The sequence below is a fragment of the Pempheris klunzingeri genome, chromosome 22 (genome assembly GCF_042242105.1).
Source record: "Pempheris klunzingeri isolate RE-2024b chromosome 22, fPemKlu1.hap1, whole genome shotgun sequence".
In the NCBI taxonomy this organism is placed as follows: domain Eukaryota; kingdom Metazoa; phylum Chordata; class Actinopteri; order Acropomatiformes; family Pempheridae; genus Pempheris; species Pempheris klunzingeri.
Genome location: NC_092033.1, coordinates 15837724 through 15857456, shown reverse-complemented (window position 1 = coordinate 15857456; position 19733 = coordinate 15837724). Strand labels below are relative to the sequence as shown.

General features: G+C 46.4%; 1 protein-coding gene across 1 annotated transcript; it reads left to right on the top strand.

Moving 5' to 3' along the window:
* Nucleotides 1-1999: 1999 nt before the first annotated feature.
* On the top strand, nt 2000-6200 carry LOC139221968 (NXPE family member 3-like). Its single transcript, XM_070853919.1, has 6 exons — nt 2000-2453; nt 3121-3416; nt 4898-4968; nt 5261-5269; nt 5314-5556; nt 5640-6200. Exons 1-6 carry the CDS (start codon nt 2277-2279, stop codon nt 6191-6193), a joined length of 1350 nt encoding a protein of 449 aa, XP_070710020.1. The 5' UTR covers nt 2000-2276; the 3' UTR covers nt 6194-6200.
* Nucleotides 6201-19733: the final 13533 nt, after the last annotated feature.

The window sequence follows — 19733 nt, the reverse complement described above, 5'->3', positions numbered from 1 at the left end:
TGCTGCCTGTGCCAACTTCCTTCATAGTAAGAGACCATTGATAGCTGTAATCAAATAATAGGCACCCATTTTCAGAATTTAACAGTTAGTCACTGACTTTTCTCCAAGCTCCCTCCTCTTTTGTCTCAGCATGTGCGTCAAGTGGTACGGCAGGCCTCCGGGTGCCCACAGACACCAGCTCAGCTATTCCATCTTAGATTCAGCATCAGCCCTCTGAGTAGTGGAAATGACTAGAAAGGCGATATACATTATTTTATACATTTATTTTACAACTGCTACCAGTGATTGTTTCCTTGATGAAAACAAGTTACCCATGGTTGACTTCTAATAAATAAATAAGTAAATATAAGAGTCAGTCGTTTGAACGGCTCTTTGAAAGGAACGGCTCCTCAAGATCCGGCTCCCTTCAAAGAGCCATAAATCCCATCTCTAGTTCACTGAGCTTAGACTCTAAGCTCACATCCGGCCCGCGATACAATTATATCCGGCCCGCGAGATAATTCCATGTGACTATTAAGAACGGCCCGTCGGTAAACAGCACTCCCACCTCTAATACTACAAATCCCACAATGCACTGAACAGCTGCCACGCTAGTCAGGACCCGTGCAGCAGCACCTCCTCCCGCAGGTATAATGAATCATATTAGTAGCATAACAAGGTGTCAGTTACCCCTCGTTTTTGTTTTTTTATTCTTTCATTTAGTACCAGGTGATCTGGTCACAGTGCTATGCTGCAATTATAGATGAAAACTGATCGCCAATCATAAAGATCAGAGCCTGGATTAGAGGGGAAGTCGGCACTGGCCCTCCACAGTACAGCACTGTCTTTTTCTTTCTGGCTTTGGCTGTATTAATCTTTGTGATCCGTTACATGGAGGTCCTGGAGGTGAGAACTTGGGTTTTAGAGGGACAACTTGTAGTGTGAACCCAGTCTAAAGTGTTTCATGTTAGATTTTGACATTGTTTTCATATCCAATGTGGCTATGTTTTGAGTTATATAGTGTTATTCTGCTGTCTTTAATCTATCCTTCCCATTTCAAGTCCAAAGCCATCAATGTTCCAATCTCCTGTCTTACATTTGCTGCTATTCAATACAAATCTTTACGAACAGACACAACATGAATTAATGGATTCAGTTTTGTGACTATTTCACAAAGCTCTATGAGACTGGGTTTGATCTGTAAGGACTACATTAAGGAAAATCACTGAGATCAGTTATTTCACATTAGAAGTTTCCCTTTGTGCTCTCCTCAGTGGTTTGAAGTTGGGGGTCAGCTGGAACAAACTAAAGAAAACTCCACATCTAAAGGAATATCGGTATGTGTTCATCATTAACTGCTTTGTGTGCAAAGTTTAAAAATCCTTCTGAATCCTTTGCTTCACTTTATCTCAATTGGGTGGATGGTTGTTCTGGACTTGTAATTTTTGGACTTTTAAAAAAATTTTTTTTATTCCTTTTGATTTTACGTGTCAGCTCTGAATGTTAGAACCAGTTGCACTTTTTGGCCATTGAGTTTGAGTTTTTTCTTCCAGGTCTGTCTCTCTTAAATGGTATGAGCATGTCTATTGTCTATTGTCTGTTGTCTGTTGTCTCTTCCTCATTCATTGCATCAGCTCTGTTAGCCCTGTCCTGTTCTCCAGTGTCACTGGGTGTGTTGTGTACTCGGTATCTGGATTTGTACCTGCACCTTTCTGTCCATTTTCCTATTAAATTCACTTAACATCATTCTACTACCTGCCTCTGTCTGCTTTGGAGTCGTTCCCCTGCGTTCCCTGCGTTCCCTGCCACCACTTGTAACACCACAGGGAAGCCGGGAAATAAATTTCGGCAGCTGACCGCTCAACACTTAATATTAAACCCAAAAAGTATTCAAATAGGCATGTTGTGCTTTGGGGCAAGAATCTTCTACCTTGGCCCTTTTTTTTTCATTTAGTTGATTCTCTTTGCCTAATTCTTTGATGCATCTCTCTCTCTCTCTCTCTACCCCCTGCCAGTTTCAGCATAAAGTAAACTCCTCCATAAACGCCACCATCATTGTCCCAAGAGTTTCCACTGTCCCTGACACGCATCAAGGCTTCTGCACCTTCCAGCCGCTGTCCCCTGAGGACGCTCAGGAGGAACGCCTCCTACTAGAGTCCATTGCTTGGCCTGAAACTCCAGTTTTGCCAACTCCTCTTTCTCTGGAGAAGACCACTGATCCTGCCCACAGCAACTTCATCATTCTACCACCACAGAGAGGAGGAGGACAGTGGCATGTAGGAGATCAGCTGGAGGTTATGATCAACATGTATGACTTCAAGGGACATCCCAAGAAATCTGGGGGAGACGTCTTACTCGCTCGGCTGCACAATCCAAAGCTTGTTGCAGGTGTGGTTGGGCATGTGGTGGATCATCTCAATGGCAGCTACTCTGCTGTATTCACTTTACTGTGGGAAGGAAGCGCACAGATTCAGGTGATTGTACTAGGTATTTTTAATTCTCTGTTTTTCCACTAGTAACTTAGGAATGTTGGACACATTGGGACTTAAGACAAAACCACTGTAGTGTTATAAACATGACTGAAATAACAGCCTAATCTTACATTTTTCCTTCTAACATGACCCTTTGTTTGGCTGATGAGTGTGGTACACAATGTTGTCTCAGATAACCAGTTTGGCTGGTATTTAATGTAAGCTGGTGGTAGCACCAGGATGTAAGGATCCCTTACATTGGAAAAAATACTACACGTGTCTTTTTGTATGTAACCTCCAACTCTTTAATTTCCTGATAAGAATACATAACAAACAAATTCCTCCTGTATTTTTGGATTTGGAAAGGTTAAAATAGTTACCGTTCTCCTAACAATGGAGAGTAACTTCTGCATCCCCATGCACCCTACTTTAAAATGTACAGAAATCCAAGTTGACTGACGTGCCGTGACTATTTACAGTTGCTAGGCTATGATTTGACAATTGATGTTTGGGGAAGGGGTAAATTGAATTTCCAGGGATTGTCATCCAAAGATCATTCCAGTTAACACAAGACAATTTATAATAGTATCAAAGCGTGGAGCTTTAAGTGGAACTTTTATTTGTCTTAACTGATCTAACTGGACTAATTGAAAACTCTCTGTTCTATCAGGTGCTGCTGGTTCACCCGAGTGAGGCTGTCACAGTGCTGAGCAGACTGAACAACGAACAGCCTGATAGGGTTTACTTCAAAAGCATCTTCCGTTTAGGCTCAAAATCTGAAATTACCATCTGTGACATCTGCCTACGTCCGTCCCAGCAGCCACTGTGCAACTACACTGACATCCGCACGGGCGATCCTTGGTTTTGCTACAAGCCAAAGAGCCTGAGCTGTGACGCCAGGATCAACCACTACATGGGAGGATATAAAAATGTTCTTAAGCCCAAGGAGGACAAGCTGTTTCAAGGGTGAGGGAGCAGACAGACAGGACTAACATTTTTTTTGTGACTTCTAATACATGCATAGCATGTTACCCACAAATTACCTTGGTGAAAAAAATCAACAAGTTTGTAACTATAGAGTGCTTTTAAAAATGGTTAACATTTTAAAGACAACAAGTGCAGTACCCAAATAAAGCAGGTGGCCATTTGACCTCATGCCCATTCAGAGAGGACTGATTGCTTGGTCCTTGTAAAAGCTGCTTGCAGTATATATAGACTCTTTATACTTGAATGATGCTGCTACAGCCCAACTTATTAACTAAATGGCACCAGGCTTGCCATGGTCATTCAGATATATCTACACATGTCCACCAAATGTGGTTGCAGTAGCATAAAGCATTCAAGAGGGCTAGCTATAGGACAATATCCAAAATCTGTAGGAGAGTGATTGTGTTATAAGAGATGAGTCCTTCAGTCCAATAACAATTGCTCACCTGGCACATTTGACAAAAAGTTTAGCTTCAGGGTTAGCAAAAAAACAAATTTGGACAAAATTCACTGCCAAATTCCATGCCATAAAATGTTATCTGAGTTTAACGAAATTCAGAATATTGTATGTTCAGGACAGATGAATGGATATGGATGAAAGGGGTGAATGTGAAAGGGAGAAACTTTGGATAGTTCTCACAACTGAGGGGCTCGTTGAATGTTGTAGCTGGACCGTTGTTAGATGGAAATTTGATTCTGGTGCCAATTGTCTGAATCTCTGATAATGGAAACAAGACAATGAATCACCATTGCTGTCGTGGTGACTGGGAACGTGGGCCGCTCTGAGGATGAAGTGATGTTGGGCGTAGATTAGTGTGAGACTGGGCAGAACCTGCGTGATGGCTGGAGAACAAGATCGGCCGATGTTTAGAATCTCAATGACTGCTGTGTGGATCAGTATGGCTTTCCTGGACCACTCATGTCCCCCAAGAATGGCAGCTAAATTGCACACTCACTCTTTGTCTTTTAGCTCTAGTTTGGTTTCTACCAACTCCTCAGAAAAATACTTGACTCAGTTGTAAAATGCTACACTATTTTCACCCACTAGTTGCTTTGTCTGATGTTTAGTGGTAGCTTAATCAGAGCTTTCTTTACGGCAGCTGCTCGCTGCATCTCATAAAATACGATGATGAGAGCGCTGTGACTCAACTCAAACAGTGAAGTAGGCCCTAAAACCAAAATATACGCTGAAAATGCTAGAAAACCCTGTAGAATTCAGAAGAACTGCAAAGTTGGGTGATGATCATCTGTGCATTTATCACTGCGAGTGACACCTTGAACATTCCATTGGTCATTGGTCCTATTGTTTAAATATTAATTACTGCTGTTTTAACTAAAAAAGTTTTGTGTGTTGTTGAATTAATTTTCAAGAATTCTCTGCTTTCCTCCTTTCTTGTATTTATGTTATGTTGTAGTGTTTGAAAAAATTAATTGTATTTTTTTTATGTTATTTTCTTCAGTCATGTAAACATGAAAGTCTTCATTCAGGCCTCAGGACCTTCCAGTGTCACTGTTTTGCCAAAACAGAAAGGTAAAGCACTTTTTTAATACCGCAACTGCTGCCTCCAATAATTAAAACCTATTGTATTACAGACAATCAAAGTAAAACAAGCAGAAAAATATTTGACCACTTTCTTTTGGGCATCGTTCCCCTGTACAGAGATATATTCAGACCACTTTGAGAAGATGGAGCACACCAACTGGTGTATATTTTTGCTCTGGAGTTCTTTTTTAGAACAAAAGCAATGTATTTGTATCACATTCATAAAGATTTACATCTTTTGTAGTAGCAAATGAGTGACTGAGAGCCACACACAGGTTAGAGACCTTTTGTTTTAGTTTTTAATGGGATTTGTTGACAACATGAAAAAATAAGATAAAATTACGCCACCCTTACCCTTTAACTTCTTCTCAGGTCAACCACAGGTGCAGAACAGCAGTGTGAATTCTGGACTCTCTGGTTATTACTACCAGGGTGTGTGGCGAGCACTGGATGGCACCACAGTTCACCAGTTCAACTTGTCTACCATCACTCAGTGTCTGAAAGGCAAGGTGGTCCACCTGTATGGAGACTCCACCGTCAGGCAGTTTTTTGAATATTTCAACGCAGTACTACCAGGTAGCTGATCCACAGAGATTTCTATCAACAGTTTGATTTTGTTCACACTGCAGTCTAATCTGTTCCCTCTGTCAAATGTTTAGATCTTAAGGAGTTTAACCTGCACAACCCGAAGAAAACTGGACCTTACATGGCTTTGGACTATGCAAACAACATTTTTATGAAATATCGCTTTCATGGTACTCCTATCCGTATTGCCCCTGTCCCAATCAGTGAGACACGTCACATTGCCAATGAACTTGATGATTTAATTGGAGGCACTAATACTGTCGTAGTTTTTGGCATCTGGGCTCACTTTGGCAGTTTCCCTATGGAGGTGTATATCCGGCGGCTGCAGAGCATCCGCAGGTCAGTGGTCCGGCTGCTGGACAGGGCTCCAGGCACAGTGATCATCATCCGGACAGGGAACCCCAAAGGTATGACGCTTACTGCAGCACTAACAAATAGTGACTGGTACTCAATGCAGCGAGACAAGGTGCTCAGAGCCATGTTCAGAGGTCTGAATGTTCATCTACTGGACGCCTGGGAGATGACCCTGGCCCACCACCTGCCACACGACCTCCATCCACTACCTCCCATCATAAAGAATATGATTAATGTAATTTTGTCCTACATATGCCCCAGAAAGGGTGACTAGGTGTCTATGACCAGTTATATGGGGTTCTAACTACAATAGGATGAAATGGATGACACATCCAGCTGCTGTCTACCTCTAAGAGATAACCTGTACTCTGATAAACGTGGTCACCATAGTTTTCTTTTAAGTTGTCTAGTGGTTTCAGGAAATAATTTGAATATCAACTGGAAAATGAACCACTTACTTCAAGGGGAATATTACTGGGTTAGTGTAATTTAAAGGAATAATTTGACAAACATGAAGATGAAGCCAGGAGAAAGTGAGCTTAGCTTAGTATGAAAACAGCTAGCTTGGTTAGATAACAAAATCTGAACCTCTAGAGCTCACTGTCTTCACAATAATCACAATCCAACCACAATCATCTTGGGCGACACGAGGATGAAGCAACCGTGTCTTAGCAAAATAGTCTCAGAGGGGAACTTGTTTTGGTGGTACTGACATGTGGGGAGGTGAGCTCTGACGTTAAAATGACTAAATTCCTGAAAAAGAAAACACAATTTGAAACATTAGTAGACGTATGTCATCTATGTGATACAACTTTTACTGATTAAAAGATAAACTTGATCATCGAGAGATCAGCAGGTGAAGCATGCCAATACTATATCTCTAGAGGAGCTCACTGGACTCTTTAAAACCACAGATGACTTAGCAACTCAATGTAGCTTTTGCAGAACGTTACCAAGCTGATATCACACAAGCTTGTGTTAAGCACAACTATTTACAACCATTTACTGAAAGACGCTATCAGGCCCACCTAATGTCACAAAATAATTGTCCTCATCCTGAAACGCCCTTGGTGGATGTATGAGTGCATACATACAGACATACATATCTTAAAAGGTATATGTCCCATTAGATATCTGTCCATCATTCTTTGCAAAACTAGTGCCAGCATAGGGTGACCGTATTTTCAAATTTCAGATGCTCATGTTCCTTCAAAAAAATGAGACACAGAATGTAAAAAAGAGGAAAAGGGTATGATCAGTGGGCATTAATTTATTTGTCCCCTGCTGCCTGCAAGTGGTTTTATTTCAGCTGGCATTGTATTGATTGCAGATATCAGGCCTTGGGAATCTTTTGTTTTTGATTTCATGTGGTTGCCTTTTCACTATGCATTTAGTGTAATTGCTTTTTTTTTGTATGGTTTTGTAAGGTTTTGGTTGCAGACTTCTTTTTCCACCTCCACTAATTCAAAATTCAAAAAAAGAGACAAAATGCACTATAATCTGTGGGGCCGGCTTTCAATGTTTTGCTAAAAGCATAGACATTTGAATTACATACGCGGTAATTGGGTTCATTGGAACTGCGGGTAATAAGTGTGGGAATTGTAGGTGATAAGTAAACATCATAAAAATAAAACTTCCTCCTACCTGGGCCTACTGTTACTGTACATGTGTGTTCCCTCCCTTGTCAAATGGCACGGCACTCCTCTTCACAGGTCTATTTTTGATGTAACTCACAGCCTGGCCACGTCAGACTTTCAATCATATATTCCATCACCACCTCCATATTACTTTATAATCGACCTCCTGGCCAGACATCAGCTACTGAGAGGGGTTTGTTTTAACACCATGGACAACGAGAGGTTCGTCTTGGATGTGGAATAACACTTTAACTCAAGCCTGGTGTCTGTAGGCTACAGCAAAGTAGTAAATTGTTTAAACAGATTTAAAGTGGTTTAAACACATTTAAGACACATACCCTGTTAGCTCTCATGGTAGAAGCATGAAAATCACAGGAAAATCAATAAATCAACAAAATATGACCAAGTCAACTCATCAGCCAGCTTTGGGATTTGGAGCAGAGGACAGAGCAAAATGCAGACCTGCCTAGTGGGATTTCAGGGTGAGAGTGACTTTGAAGAAGAGAATGGGAATCACCCTAAAACACCCTCACTGGCCTTGTTACTGTGCTTTTTCCAATTAGTCTTTCGCCCCTATACCCAAGTCGGACTACAGATTTGAACCACTACGGGCCTCCACCAGAGATTCCTCTGGCTTCGCCCTGATTTTGCATTATAAAAGGCGTGACCATGTATTGTGTGTTAGAACTGTTCAAGATTTGATCTTGTTCAGGCCTCGGGCTTTGTTGTCGACAAGAAACAAGAAACCTCTACTGCCTCCTGGTGCCTTTTTGAACAACCTGATTTTTGATTTTTGAAAACTTTGAACTGAGAAAGAAGAAGACAAACACTTAGTCTCTGTTCCACGTTGGGGGGTCTCCATCCCGCAACATCACATGTAGATAAGAAGCAGGCCACGGCCATAAAACACACAGTTGCTATTGATTTCCACTGCCTTTTCCCTTGTTTAAGCATTTGTAGTTGTTTGTATTGATGTGAAGAAAGTATCCCCGTCTGTTTTCATTCCCTGCGGCAATTTTCACTTGCGTTGGTATTTGATGCATTAGAACCATTTAGAATCAGAATTCCTTTAATAATCCCCAGGGGGAAATAGAATGAATGGATAACCACACAGTCGCCCTGAGCATCTAGTATTGTTAAAAAAAAATTATAATCTGTGTGCAGATCATCGTGTTGTGTGTATGATCTGTATGAAGCGCTTCATTTGGTCCAGGCCAGAATGTAGCTTTGCTTTAATACTGTAACGTTCAGCAGGATGGTGGAATAACGAGCCCAGCTGTTAGTAATGTAATTTATTACTAATCTTCGGTTACTGTCGGCCGTAACCACGCCAACATAAACATAACAATACCGGAACAATTGAGCAGCTCTCTCTCTCACCAAGCGCGCCGACCAGAGGACGAGACATGCCACACACCACAATCAAGCACACACTCTCGCCCCGCCCTCCTCCTATTCTCAGCTACTCACATGCCTAGCAAAACACATTCAGGAACAGTGGGACTTTTCAGAACAGCATTTAACACAACAACAACAACAGGGATGCTACACTGCCCCCCTCTTACTAACTCTCTCGCCCCGAGAGATCACATAAAAAGTCCCTGAGGTGACCTGGGGGTCTTGTCTGTCTCTGGGGCCTCCTCGTAGCGGACACAAGAGGCTGTGTCTGCAGTCCTGCAGTGCCCCGCTGCTGCACACAGGGTGCGTTTAAGGGTGGGGGAGAATGTGGGGAGTGGGAGGGGGACACAGTCAGTGAGTCTGGGGGTGTGGCTGCTCTGTTTCTCCGGGAGTTGATTGGGGGCTGAAGTGGGCACGCGTTGCCTCTGTATGGTGCCAACCTGTCCCTGTGGAGAACCACCCGTCTCCCCCTAGGTGGCAACTGGACTCTGTAAACCACCTCCCCCAGCTTCTCCAACACTTCACAGGGCCCCACCCAGTGGCAATCTAACTTAGGGCACCGGCCCTTCTTTCTCCTGGGGCTATACACCCACACTAGGTCCCCAGTCCTGAAGTCTCTCCCTTTTGCCCTCATGTCATAGTTCCTTTTCTGCCTTATCCCAGCCTTTGCTAGCTGGTCACGGGCAAAAGCATGAGCAGACTCCGTCCTGTCCTGGAGCCTCCTGGCGTATTCTGGTCCTGGTGGAACAGCTGGTGTGTCTGGAGGGTTCCCGAACGCCATTTCTGCTGGTGTCCGCAGCTCTCGGCCCAACATAAGAAGGGCAGGTGTGCATGCGGTGGAATCCTGCACAGCTGACCTGTAGGCTAGCAAGACGAGGGGGAGGTGCATATCCCAGTCACGCTGATGTTCTGCAGTGAGGATGGCAAGTTGTTGTGCCAGGGTTCTGTTGAACCGCTCAACAAGTCCGTCACTCTGCGGGTGTAGGGGTGTGGTCCGGGTCTTGTGCATGCCCAGGCGTGCACACATGGCAGAGAACACAGCAGATTCAAAGTTCCTCCCCTGGTCACTGTGGATCGTCTCAGCTGCCCCAAACCTGGCAAACATTCCCTGAACCAGCGTGTCAGCCACAGTCTCCGCCTCCTGGTCTGGTATGGCATACGCCTCAGGCCATTTTGTAAAATAATCCAATGGCGACCAGGACATAACGGTTCCCCTTGTCTGTGCGGGGAAATGGACCCATTATGTCCACTGCCACTCTCTCCATTGGAGCCCCCACCGCCAGCTGCTGGAGCTGGGCACGGGACCTGTCTGGGGGACCTTTGTGCGCTGTGCAGAGGTCACAGCGGCGGCAAAAGTCCTCAACATCCCTCCTGAGCTGGCCCCAGTAAAAACTCTGCCGGAGCCGACGAAGGGTTTTGGAAACTCCAAAATGTCCCGCCCCAGTGGTTCCGTGACAGGCCTTTAGAACCGCCCATCTTAGGGTCCTGGGGACCACCACCTGCCACCTCTCCTCTCCTGTAGCTGGCTCTTTCCAGGCTCTCTGAAGCACTCCATCCTTAACTCGGAGAGCTCCAAACTTTTCAACCAGCCCCTTTGTGGCAGGCGAGCACCCAGCGACCTCGTCCCACTGAGGCTTCTGTCCAGACTCCACCCACCGTAGCACTGGTTGGAGGTCAGCATCCTGTTCCTGTTGCGCTCTCCATTCTATCGGGTCGACAACCTGTGCTGCTCTGCAGGCTGGCCTGTCTCTGAGGTGCCTGGTGTCTCGCTCCTCCTCTGCGCGGAGCTCCTCCTCCCGGACCTCCCTCCTCTCGCAGTATCGACAGCCGTCAGTGGCACAGGGGCGCCGGGACATGGCGTCAGCGTTGGTGTGGCGAGCTCCAGCCCTGTACTCCACTGTGAAGGAATACGGTGCTAGTTCCTCCAGCCAGCGTGCAATCTGCCCCTCCGGCTCCTTGAAGGACATTAACCACTGGAGAGCTGCGTGGTCAGTTCGGACAGTGAAGGGCAGGCCGCACAGGTAATATCGGAAATGGCCGATTGCTCTCACAATGGCCAGGAGCTCTCTGCGTGTCACACAGTAGCGACGTTCAGCTTTGTTGAAGGTTCTGCTGAAGTACGCCACCACTTTCTCCCCTTCTGGCCCCACCTGGCTCAACACTGCTCCCATCCCAATGTCACTGGCGTCTGTGTCCAGGGTGAATAGCAGATGGGGGTCCGGGGGGATGAGAATGGGAGACTCCATCAGGGCTTTCTTCAGATGGTTGAAAGCCTGTTCACAGTCTGGGGTCCAGGCAAAGTCACTGTCTTTCTGCTGCAGGCGGAACAGGGGTGCAGCAATGCAAGAAAAGCCGCGCACAAACCGCCTGTAGTAGGATGCCAGTCCAATAAAGCTCTTCAGCTCCCTCACGTTGGCGGGGGTTGGCCAGTCCTTCACAGCCTGCACTTTCTCTTCCAGTGTGCTGATACCCTCACCTCCAACCTTATGCCCCAGGAATTCCAGTTCCTTTCTCATGAAGCAGCACTTGTCTGGGTGGAACTTCAGACCTGCCGCCGCTATCTTCTGCAGAGTCCACCGCAGGGACGCCAAAGCTGCCTCGAAGGAGCTTCCACGGACCAGGATGTCATCCAGGTAAACTAGACATTCCTGTCGGGGAATGTCAGCCAGCACCTTCTCCATCAGCCGTTCGAATGTGGCCGGGGCGTTGCACAGGCCAAAGCAGAGGACACGAAATTGCCACAACCCCCTGCCAGTGCAGAAAGCAGTCTTTGGCCTAGTTTCAGGGGAGAGGGGCACCTGCCAGTATCCGCTGCGCAGGTCTAATGAGGAGAACCAGGATGAGCCAGAAACTAAGTCCAGAGACTCGTCGATGCGGGGCAGCGGGTACGAGTCTTTCTTGGTCACGCTGTTCAGTGGTCTATAGTCGACACAAAATCTCATTTTTGGGCTCCTCTTCTTGTTTACCATCACAACCCCCGAGGCCCAGGGGCTGTCAGAGGGTTCGATGATGCCAGCCTTCAGCATCTCATCTATTGCACTGTCAGCAGCAGCCTGATGTGCTAAGGGAAGACGGCAGGGACGTGTCTTAATGGGCCGTGCATCACCAGTGTCTATGTCATGCTGCACCAGGTGAGTCAGGCCCACTTCCTCCTCAGTCAGTGCAAAAATGTTCTTATACTCCAATAACACCTGCCACAGCTCCCCCTGCTGTGCAGGGTCCAAGTTGTGGCAGCTGCGTTTCCATACCTCCTTCACCACTGTCAGCCTGTCCACGTTTCCCACCGTGGACTGCAGGTCCAGGGCAGGAGGGCCCGCAACGGCTGGAGAATGAGGGGTGAGGGGTTGGGGTGTAGGGGGGGCTGCTTGGGGTGGGGGGTGTGACCCATGATGTTCCTCTGTTGCTCTCATGGTTGGCAGGTGCGGTCCTGAGGCCTGTGCGGGGTGCACCATTTCAACTGTGGGGCCCCCAGGAAAGGCCAGTGTGTTCTTCCCCAGGTCTAACACACACTGTGTGGCACGCAGGAAGTCCAGACCCAATATGCAGGGGTCCTGCACTGCTGCAACCCACACCTTAAAGTCCACGGACAGTCCCCCCAGCTGGATGGTTATTACCCCTCTCCCGAGCATGGGGGCTAACTGACCAGTCACTGTCCGCAGCTTGACCACAGTAGGTTCCAACTTTGCCCCTGCTGGAACCACGTCAGGTCTCATCGGTGTTGCAGTGGAGCCAGTGTCAACAAGGGCTGTGCATGAAGCCCCCGCCAGGGTGATAGGGACATGGCAAAAGCTTCCTGCATGGGTCCACCCCACCACCCTTGTGGACTCAATGCCGTCATCAGCTTCTGGGGGAAGTGGAGCTCTGTTCCCCCAGCTGTTCAGTCGGGCTCCGTCCACTGGAAACACGACAGGCTGGGATACAGGAGAGGGGGCCTGCGTCATCCCATCTACGCAGGCCCTGAGGCGTTTCCCTGAACACCAGCCTGCTTTGGGCACCGCACGCTGATGTGACCAGGCTGGCCACATGTCCAGCACACAGGGGGGTCTCGGCGAGGACGGGTGCTGCGGCGTGTCGATTGTAGTGACACAGCCCGAATCAGTTCAGTCAATTCAGCAGCCCAGGCCGGCTTCTCTTGGCCCAGGCCGACCAGCTCCACACTCCTCCCAACCGGCCTGCTCCCACTGTGGTCATTCTCTGCAGTAGCTCCTACTGCCTCTCTCTCCACAGCCAGCTCTAGTGCTTCCTGCAGACTGCGGGGGTGTGCGAGCTGTGTCTGTATGCGCAGCTCTCTCGGGGTGATGGCTCACACAAACTGGTCTCTGGCCAGCTCATTCTGCACATCAATGGGCATGTGGGCATATGCTCTCCTTGACAGGGTCTCAATGTCATTAGCCAACACACGGAGCGGCTCCCCAGGCCCTCTCTGTCTGTTGGACAGCTCCGCTCGCAGGACACCGGGCTGGCTACACTGTCCAAACCGCCGCTGCAGGGCTCCAACCAAAGCCCCGTAGTTCCCCCTATCGGCTGGGCTGAGCAGCAGCAAACATGCCAAGGCCTCCTCCGTAAGGCACAGAGCCAACTGGAGCGCTTTAGTGTCCTCCGCCCAGGCAGCGGCCCTTGCCAATAGTTCAAATTGGGCATGGAAGGCCTCCCAGTCCGCCTTACCGGAGTATTTCGGCGTCTTCCCATACAGTTGGTGACTCTGGGCGCCGCCATCTTTATTCAGACATGGCCCCGCGTCTTTGGCGGGTTTTTCCGCACTCAGCGAGCTGAAGCCGGCGTCAGCTGGTAGCCTCCTGGCCGTCTGCCTGAGGCGGGCTCTATGCTCCGCAGCACGGTCCAAGCCACCGTCATGTCCCGGTGTGACATCGTACTCATTGTCCACCGCCTCAACCTTGACTTTAGGACGAGTACCGGTCATTTCCCGCTGCGCCGCCATCGCCACCGTAGGTCGAGCAGAGTTAGCTGGTTCGGGTCGCTGCTAGCCGAGATCAGAAGTCCAGTGTTTCACTTCTGACACCAATGTAACGTTCAGCAGGATGGTGGAATAACGAGCCCAGTTGTTAGTAATGTAATTTATTACTAATCTTCGGTTACTGTCGGCCGTAACCACGCCAACATAAACATAACAATACCGGAACAATTGAGCAGCTCTCTCTCTCACCAAGCGCGCCGACCAGAGGACGAGACATGCCACACACCACAATCAAGCACACACTCTCGCCCCGCCCTCCTCCTATTCTCAGCCACTCACATGCCTAGCAAAACACATTCAGGGACAGTGGGACTTTTCAGAACAGCATTTAACACAACAACAACAACAGGGATGCTACAATACATTTTCTCTGACTGGACCTTTTTGAATTTTAGTTGAATAACCCTGATGTAGTGGCATCCGGCGTTGATAACTGAATAGCCCTTGCCTCTCCCCTCCCCTCCCTTTCCAAGCGTGTAGGAGAGGCAACGGTGGCCCATGAGGATTCACGCTCCTTTGCTTTTTCTTTGATTATATATATGTTATGATCAGTGTTTGCCACTAGGTGTCGCTGCTGTCTGAACTGGCACTGTTTGAATGAGGCAGTAGCAGAAGGAGATGCTTTTCGTATATATGTAAACTCTGTCTAGCATGGCTACGAGCTGCTAACAATAAAGGTTGGTCTTGAGCAACAGCAAGCCTCCTCCATCAATCAAACACAAACACAACATGGTACCAGGAGTAAGTTGAGCAACCACCGGGGAAGCCGACATGGATTTGAAGCCGCCAGAAAGCCTGGAACTGTTGGGTAACGTCGATGAAAACTGGCGCGCATTCAAGCAACGGTTCAACTTGTATGTCACGGCCATGGGACTGGAAACAAAGCCGGACACGAGAAAGGAAGCACTTTTGCTAACATTGGCAGGGCCACAGGCCATTGAAGTGTACAACACGTTCGTGTTTTTAATACGGCTGATGATGGAGAAAAGATGGACGTTGTGCTTGCTAAGTGTGACGCTCACTGCACTCCGAAGAAAAACGAGACATATGAAAAATACATGTTTAGGTCTCGCATGCAGCTTCAGGAAGAGCCGTTTGACAGTTTTGTGACCGCCCTGCCTTTGAAAGCGCAGTCCTGTAATTTTGGGACACTGAAGGACTCAATGGTCAGAGACCAGATTGTTTTTGGCGTTGAAGACAAAAAGTTAAGAGAGAGACTTCTTCGCGAGTCCGATTTGACGCTAGATTCTGCTATTAAAATATGCCAAGCTAGCGAATTGTCCCGAAAGCACGTGAAAACGTTCAGCGTGATGTCAAGTGCCACACCACCCATGAGTGAGGGAGCAGCCATCGGCGCAGTATCGTTTCAGAGCGGGAGACGTCGCCCACAGACCCGGACTGCACAGCGGTCCGAGGACGCCATGTTCTTCTGCAAGCGTTGCGGATCACAGCACAAGCCAAAGCAATGTCCAGCGTTTGGTCAAGTATGCTCCAACTGTCACGGAAAGAATCATTTTGCCAGACAATGTTTCACCAAAAAGAAGGAGGAAAAGGAAGGCAAACATGTAAATGTAGTGGAGGACACAGATCTGAGTGACACTTTCTTTGTTGGCCTCGTTAATGGTGAAAATGAAGGAGAAATAGTCAACAGCATTACAAAGGATGACAAATGGATCGCTCCTCTGCTGATTAACGGGACTATTGTCACTATGAGACTGGACACTGGGGCAAGAGCAAATCTCATGTCTGACATAAAAGAAATGCAGATAAAACCACAAATACATAGGAAGAGATCAGGGTTGAAAGATTACAATGGGCAGCCCATAGAGTGTTTTGGTACCTGTAAACTGAATGTCAAGGTTAAAGGTAAAGTGCACCATGTAAACTTCTCTGTTGTGAATGAGAAATGTGAATCACTGTTGGGTGATAAGAGCTGTGAAGAGCTAGGGCTTGTGAAAAGAGTGTACTGTATTGAAACAAATTCAAAATGTGACATTAATGCTATTGTGCAAAACTTTTCTGATGTGTTCAAAGGTTTTGGTACACTGCCCTTTACGTATAAAATCCAGCTAAAGGAAGGTGCCCAGCCAGTTGTGCATGCACCACGTAGAGTCCCAGCACCGCTGCGTGAAGCCCTTAAAGGAGAACTGGACAGAATGACCAACCTGGGTGTGATCAGAAAGGTCCAGGAGCCTACAGATTGGGTCAACTCCATGGTTGTCACCAAGAAAAAGAATGGTGAGTTGAGAACATGCATGGACCCAAAAGATCTGAACGAGAACATTAAGCGGGAGTGCTATCAAATACCCACACGAGAGGAGATAATCAGTGAAATGGCAGGAGCTAACTATTTCACAAAACTTGACGCTTCACAAGGTTTCTGGCAGTTAAGACTAGATGAGAGCAGTGCTAAGTACTGTACCTTTAATACACCTTTTGGGAGGTACTGTTTTCTTAGACTGCCATTTGGAATAAAATCTGCACCAGAAATATTCCACAGAGCAATGGAACAGATCATTGAAGGCTTAGAGGGAGTCAGAGTTTACACTGATGACATTATTGTATGGAGCTCGACTCTCCAAGAGCACAACCAGAGACTTTACAAAGTGATGGAGCCTATACAGAAGTATGGACTGAAACTCAATAGAGCCAAGTGTGAGTTTGCAGTGCAAGAGATCCTCTTCCTCTTCCACAAACTCACAGCTCAGGGTGTACAACCAGACCAAGACAAGATAAAAGCAATACTGAACATGCCAAGACCAACAGACAAAACAGGCGTGTTGCTCATTATGGGAATGGTAAACTTCATAGGCAGATTTATTCCCAACCTCACAGCAAAGACTTCCTGTATCCGTGAGCTCTTACACAATGACTGTGACTTTAAATGGGCTACCAAACATGAGCAAGAGTGGCAAAGACTGAAACAGACTCTTACCAAGGCACCAGCATTAGCCTACTATGACCACTCAAAAAAGCTCAAAGTGTCGACAGACGCATCCAAAGATGGTATTGGAGCAGTGCTTCTGCAAGCTGAGGGACAGCACTGGAAACCAGTAGCCTATGCATCTAGGGCAATGACAAAGTCTGAATGCAAGTATGCCCAGATTGAAAAGGAATGTTTAGGCGTAGCCTACGGTTTGGAACGGTTTCACAGTTACATTTATGGACTACCATCCTTCACTGTGGAAACCGACCACCGCCCACTGGTCTCCATTATCAAAAAGAATCTAAATGAAATGTCACCACGCATCCAGCGTTTAATGATGAGAATGCAAAGATACGACTTTGAACTGGTTTATACACCTGGAAAACACCTGGTACTCGCAGATGCATTGTCCAGAGCACCTGCTGAAAGCTGTGCGAGTACAACAGATGAGGACATTGAAAGTCACATAAATATGGTGTCTAGTGCTCTGCCAGTATCTGACACCAAGTCAAGAGAAATAGCCGAAGCAACATGACAGGACACAGAGCTGCAGCGTGTCATTCAAAACATGGATGACGGATGGCCCGCAGGCTCATGCCCTCGCTACTACAATGTTCGAGGAGATCTCGGCTTTGTTGATGGACTATTACTACAGAAAGGGAGGATGGTCATCCCAGAAGCTCTGAAGCCAGATCTGCTGAAAAGGATACACGAAGGACATCTCGGCATTGAAAAATGTAAAAGGAGAGCGAGAGAGTCAGTGTATTGGCCCGGACTAAACAAAGACATTGAGACACTTGTGAGTAAATGTGAAACATGCCAAAAACACAGAAACAAACAAAGCAAAGAACCAATGGTGATACCTGAAATGCCTGCATCCCCTTGGCACAAAGTAGGGATGGACTTGTTTCACCTCAAAGGCAAGGACTACCTTGTAGTTGTGGATTATTTGTCTAACTATCCAGAAATGGCACTACTCACAAACACATCATCGGCATGCGTGATTACTCACACCAAATCCATATTTGCCAGGCATGGCATCCCACACATTGTAGTGAGTGATAATGGACCATGTTTTAGTAGCAGGGAATGGCGAAGGTTTGAAGAGCAGTATGAGTTTCATCATGTCACGTCAAGTCCACACTATGCACAATCTAATGGACAAGCAGAAAAAGGTGTCCACATCCTAAAGCAACTGCTGAAGAAAGCAGCAGACAGCAACTCGGATCCATACTTGGCACTTCTCACTTACCGTGCCTCTCCACTTCAGTGCGGACTGTCACCTGCGGAACTACTGATGAACAGAAAGCTACGTACAACGCTTCCCAGCTACCCGAATGCTACTGTACAAAAGAAACATGCAAAACTTGAGAACAAACTCAGGAAACAGAAAATGAGACAAAAGACATTCTATGATGTTTCAGCCAAACCACTCTCTCCACTGGCAAACAACGACCCAGTTAGGATTGAGGATGTGAATGGTTGGAATACAAAAGGAACTGTGTTACAAGAAGTTGCTCCAAGATCATTTACAGTGAGGACCGAGGATGGACAAGTACTCAGGCGTAATCGTCGCAGTCTCCTGAAGACTCCACAAGCTTCCCTTGAGCCCAACAATACTCACTTGGAACCCCATGCAATCACACCTCCTATGGACTGTAATGCAAACATTCAACCAGACAAACATGAACTCAGACGGTCAAATCGCGAAATGAAGAAACCTGACAAACTGAACTTATAACGGTTAAGGTAACAAAAATGTGAAAAAAGAAAAAGTTTAAACACATGTAAATTTGGTATTTCTTTTGAGCATGGTGGTTCATTGAAAGTTTTGGTTTATACAAGTGTCGGCCTGTGCAAAAAGAAAAATGCATTGTTATATTTTTGCAGCATAATGTTTATTGTTGAAGTATTCACCTCAAAGAAAGGGGGATTTTATGATCAGTGTTTACCACTAGGTGTCGCTGCTGCCTGAACTGGCAACTCTGTCTAGCATGGCTACGAGCTGCTAACAATAAAGGTTGGTCTTGAGCAACAGCAAGCCTCCTCCATCAATCAAACACGAACACAACAATATACACCACTGGAAACATAACTATGAATATTATATGATCCATTGTTGCCAGTAGATACCTCTAAATCCTAAACACTGCACCCATAACATTCTATATCGGGCAATTACCTCTGTGTAATAATTTGTAGTAATAATTTTTTATACATACTTTTACTTTTGTGTTTTGAAGTTTATTCTTATTCTTTTGGAGCTGTGTGTAACAAAAGCAATTTCCCCCTGGGGATTATCAAAGAAATTCTGATTCTGATTCTAACTTTTGTTCATTATTGCTGTTTAATTACTTCTGTTTTAATTACTCGACCAGCGGCAGATATGATGTTGTCAGTGTTTTCCGATTCTATCTGATGTTTCTGGATTAATATTGGATTACAGACAGAAGATTGTCTATTGCTACGACATGCTAATTTTATTAGCACAAGCCTATGGCATTTTACATTGTGTAAATTAGCTTAGCAGGTAGCAGACTTTTCCTCTATACATCTTAGCAAATAACACATATTATTTACACTTTTTCTTACTCACTGCTGGTTTGAGTGGTGGATAAGAGAGGAATAAGGGGATACTTAAATAGCTAAGGGCAAACACTCAGGGATCAAAGGGGCTTTCTAAGACATCTTAAGGAAATCCTTATGATGATTTTTATGCTGAAGTAGTTTAATGCAAGGAAGCAGGTGAAGGAGAGAAGAGGAGGGTGCAGGGGAGGGGAGAATAGCTCAAAAGGACGCACCCACAGTGACAGGAAACAGGTAGAGCAGGCTGGTCTGTTTACTGGCCTGAGGGAGTCTCCCTGCCTCTGCCCCTCGC

Coding starts and splice junctions, on each gene's coding strand:
- LOC139221968 (XM_070853919.1), top strand. CDS start 2,277: ATGATCAACATGTATGACTTCAAGGGACATCCCAAGAAATCTGGGGGA. Junction 3,417..4,897: donor GAGGACAAGCTGTTTCAAGG/GTGAGGGAGCAG, acceptor TATTTTCTTCAG/TCATGTAAACATGAAAGTCT. Junction 5,557..5,639: donor TTTCAACGCAGTACTACCAG/GTAGCTGATCCA, acceptor TCAAATGTTTAG/ATCTTAAGGAGTTTAACCTG.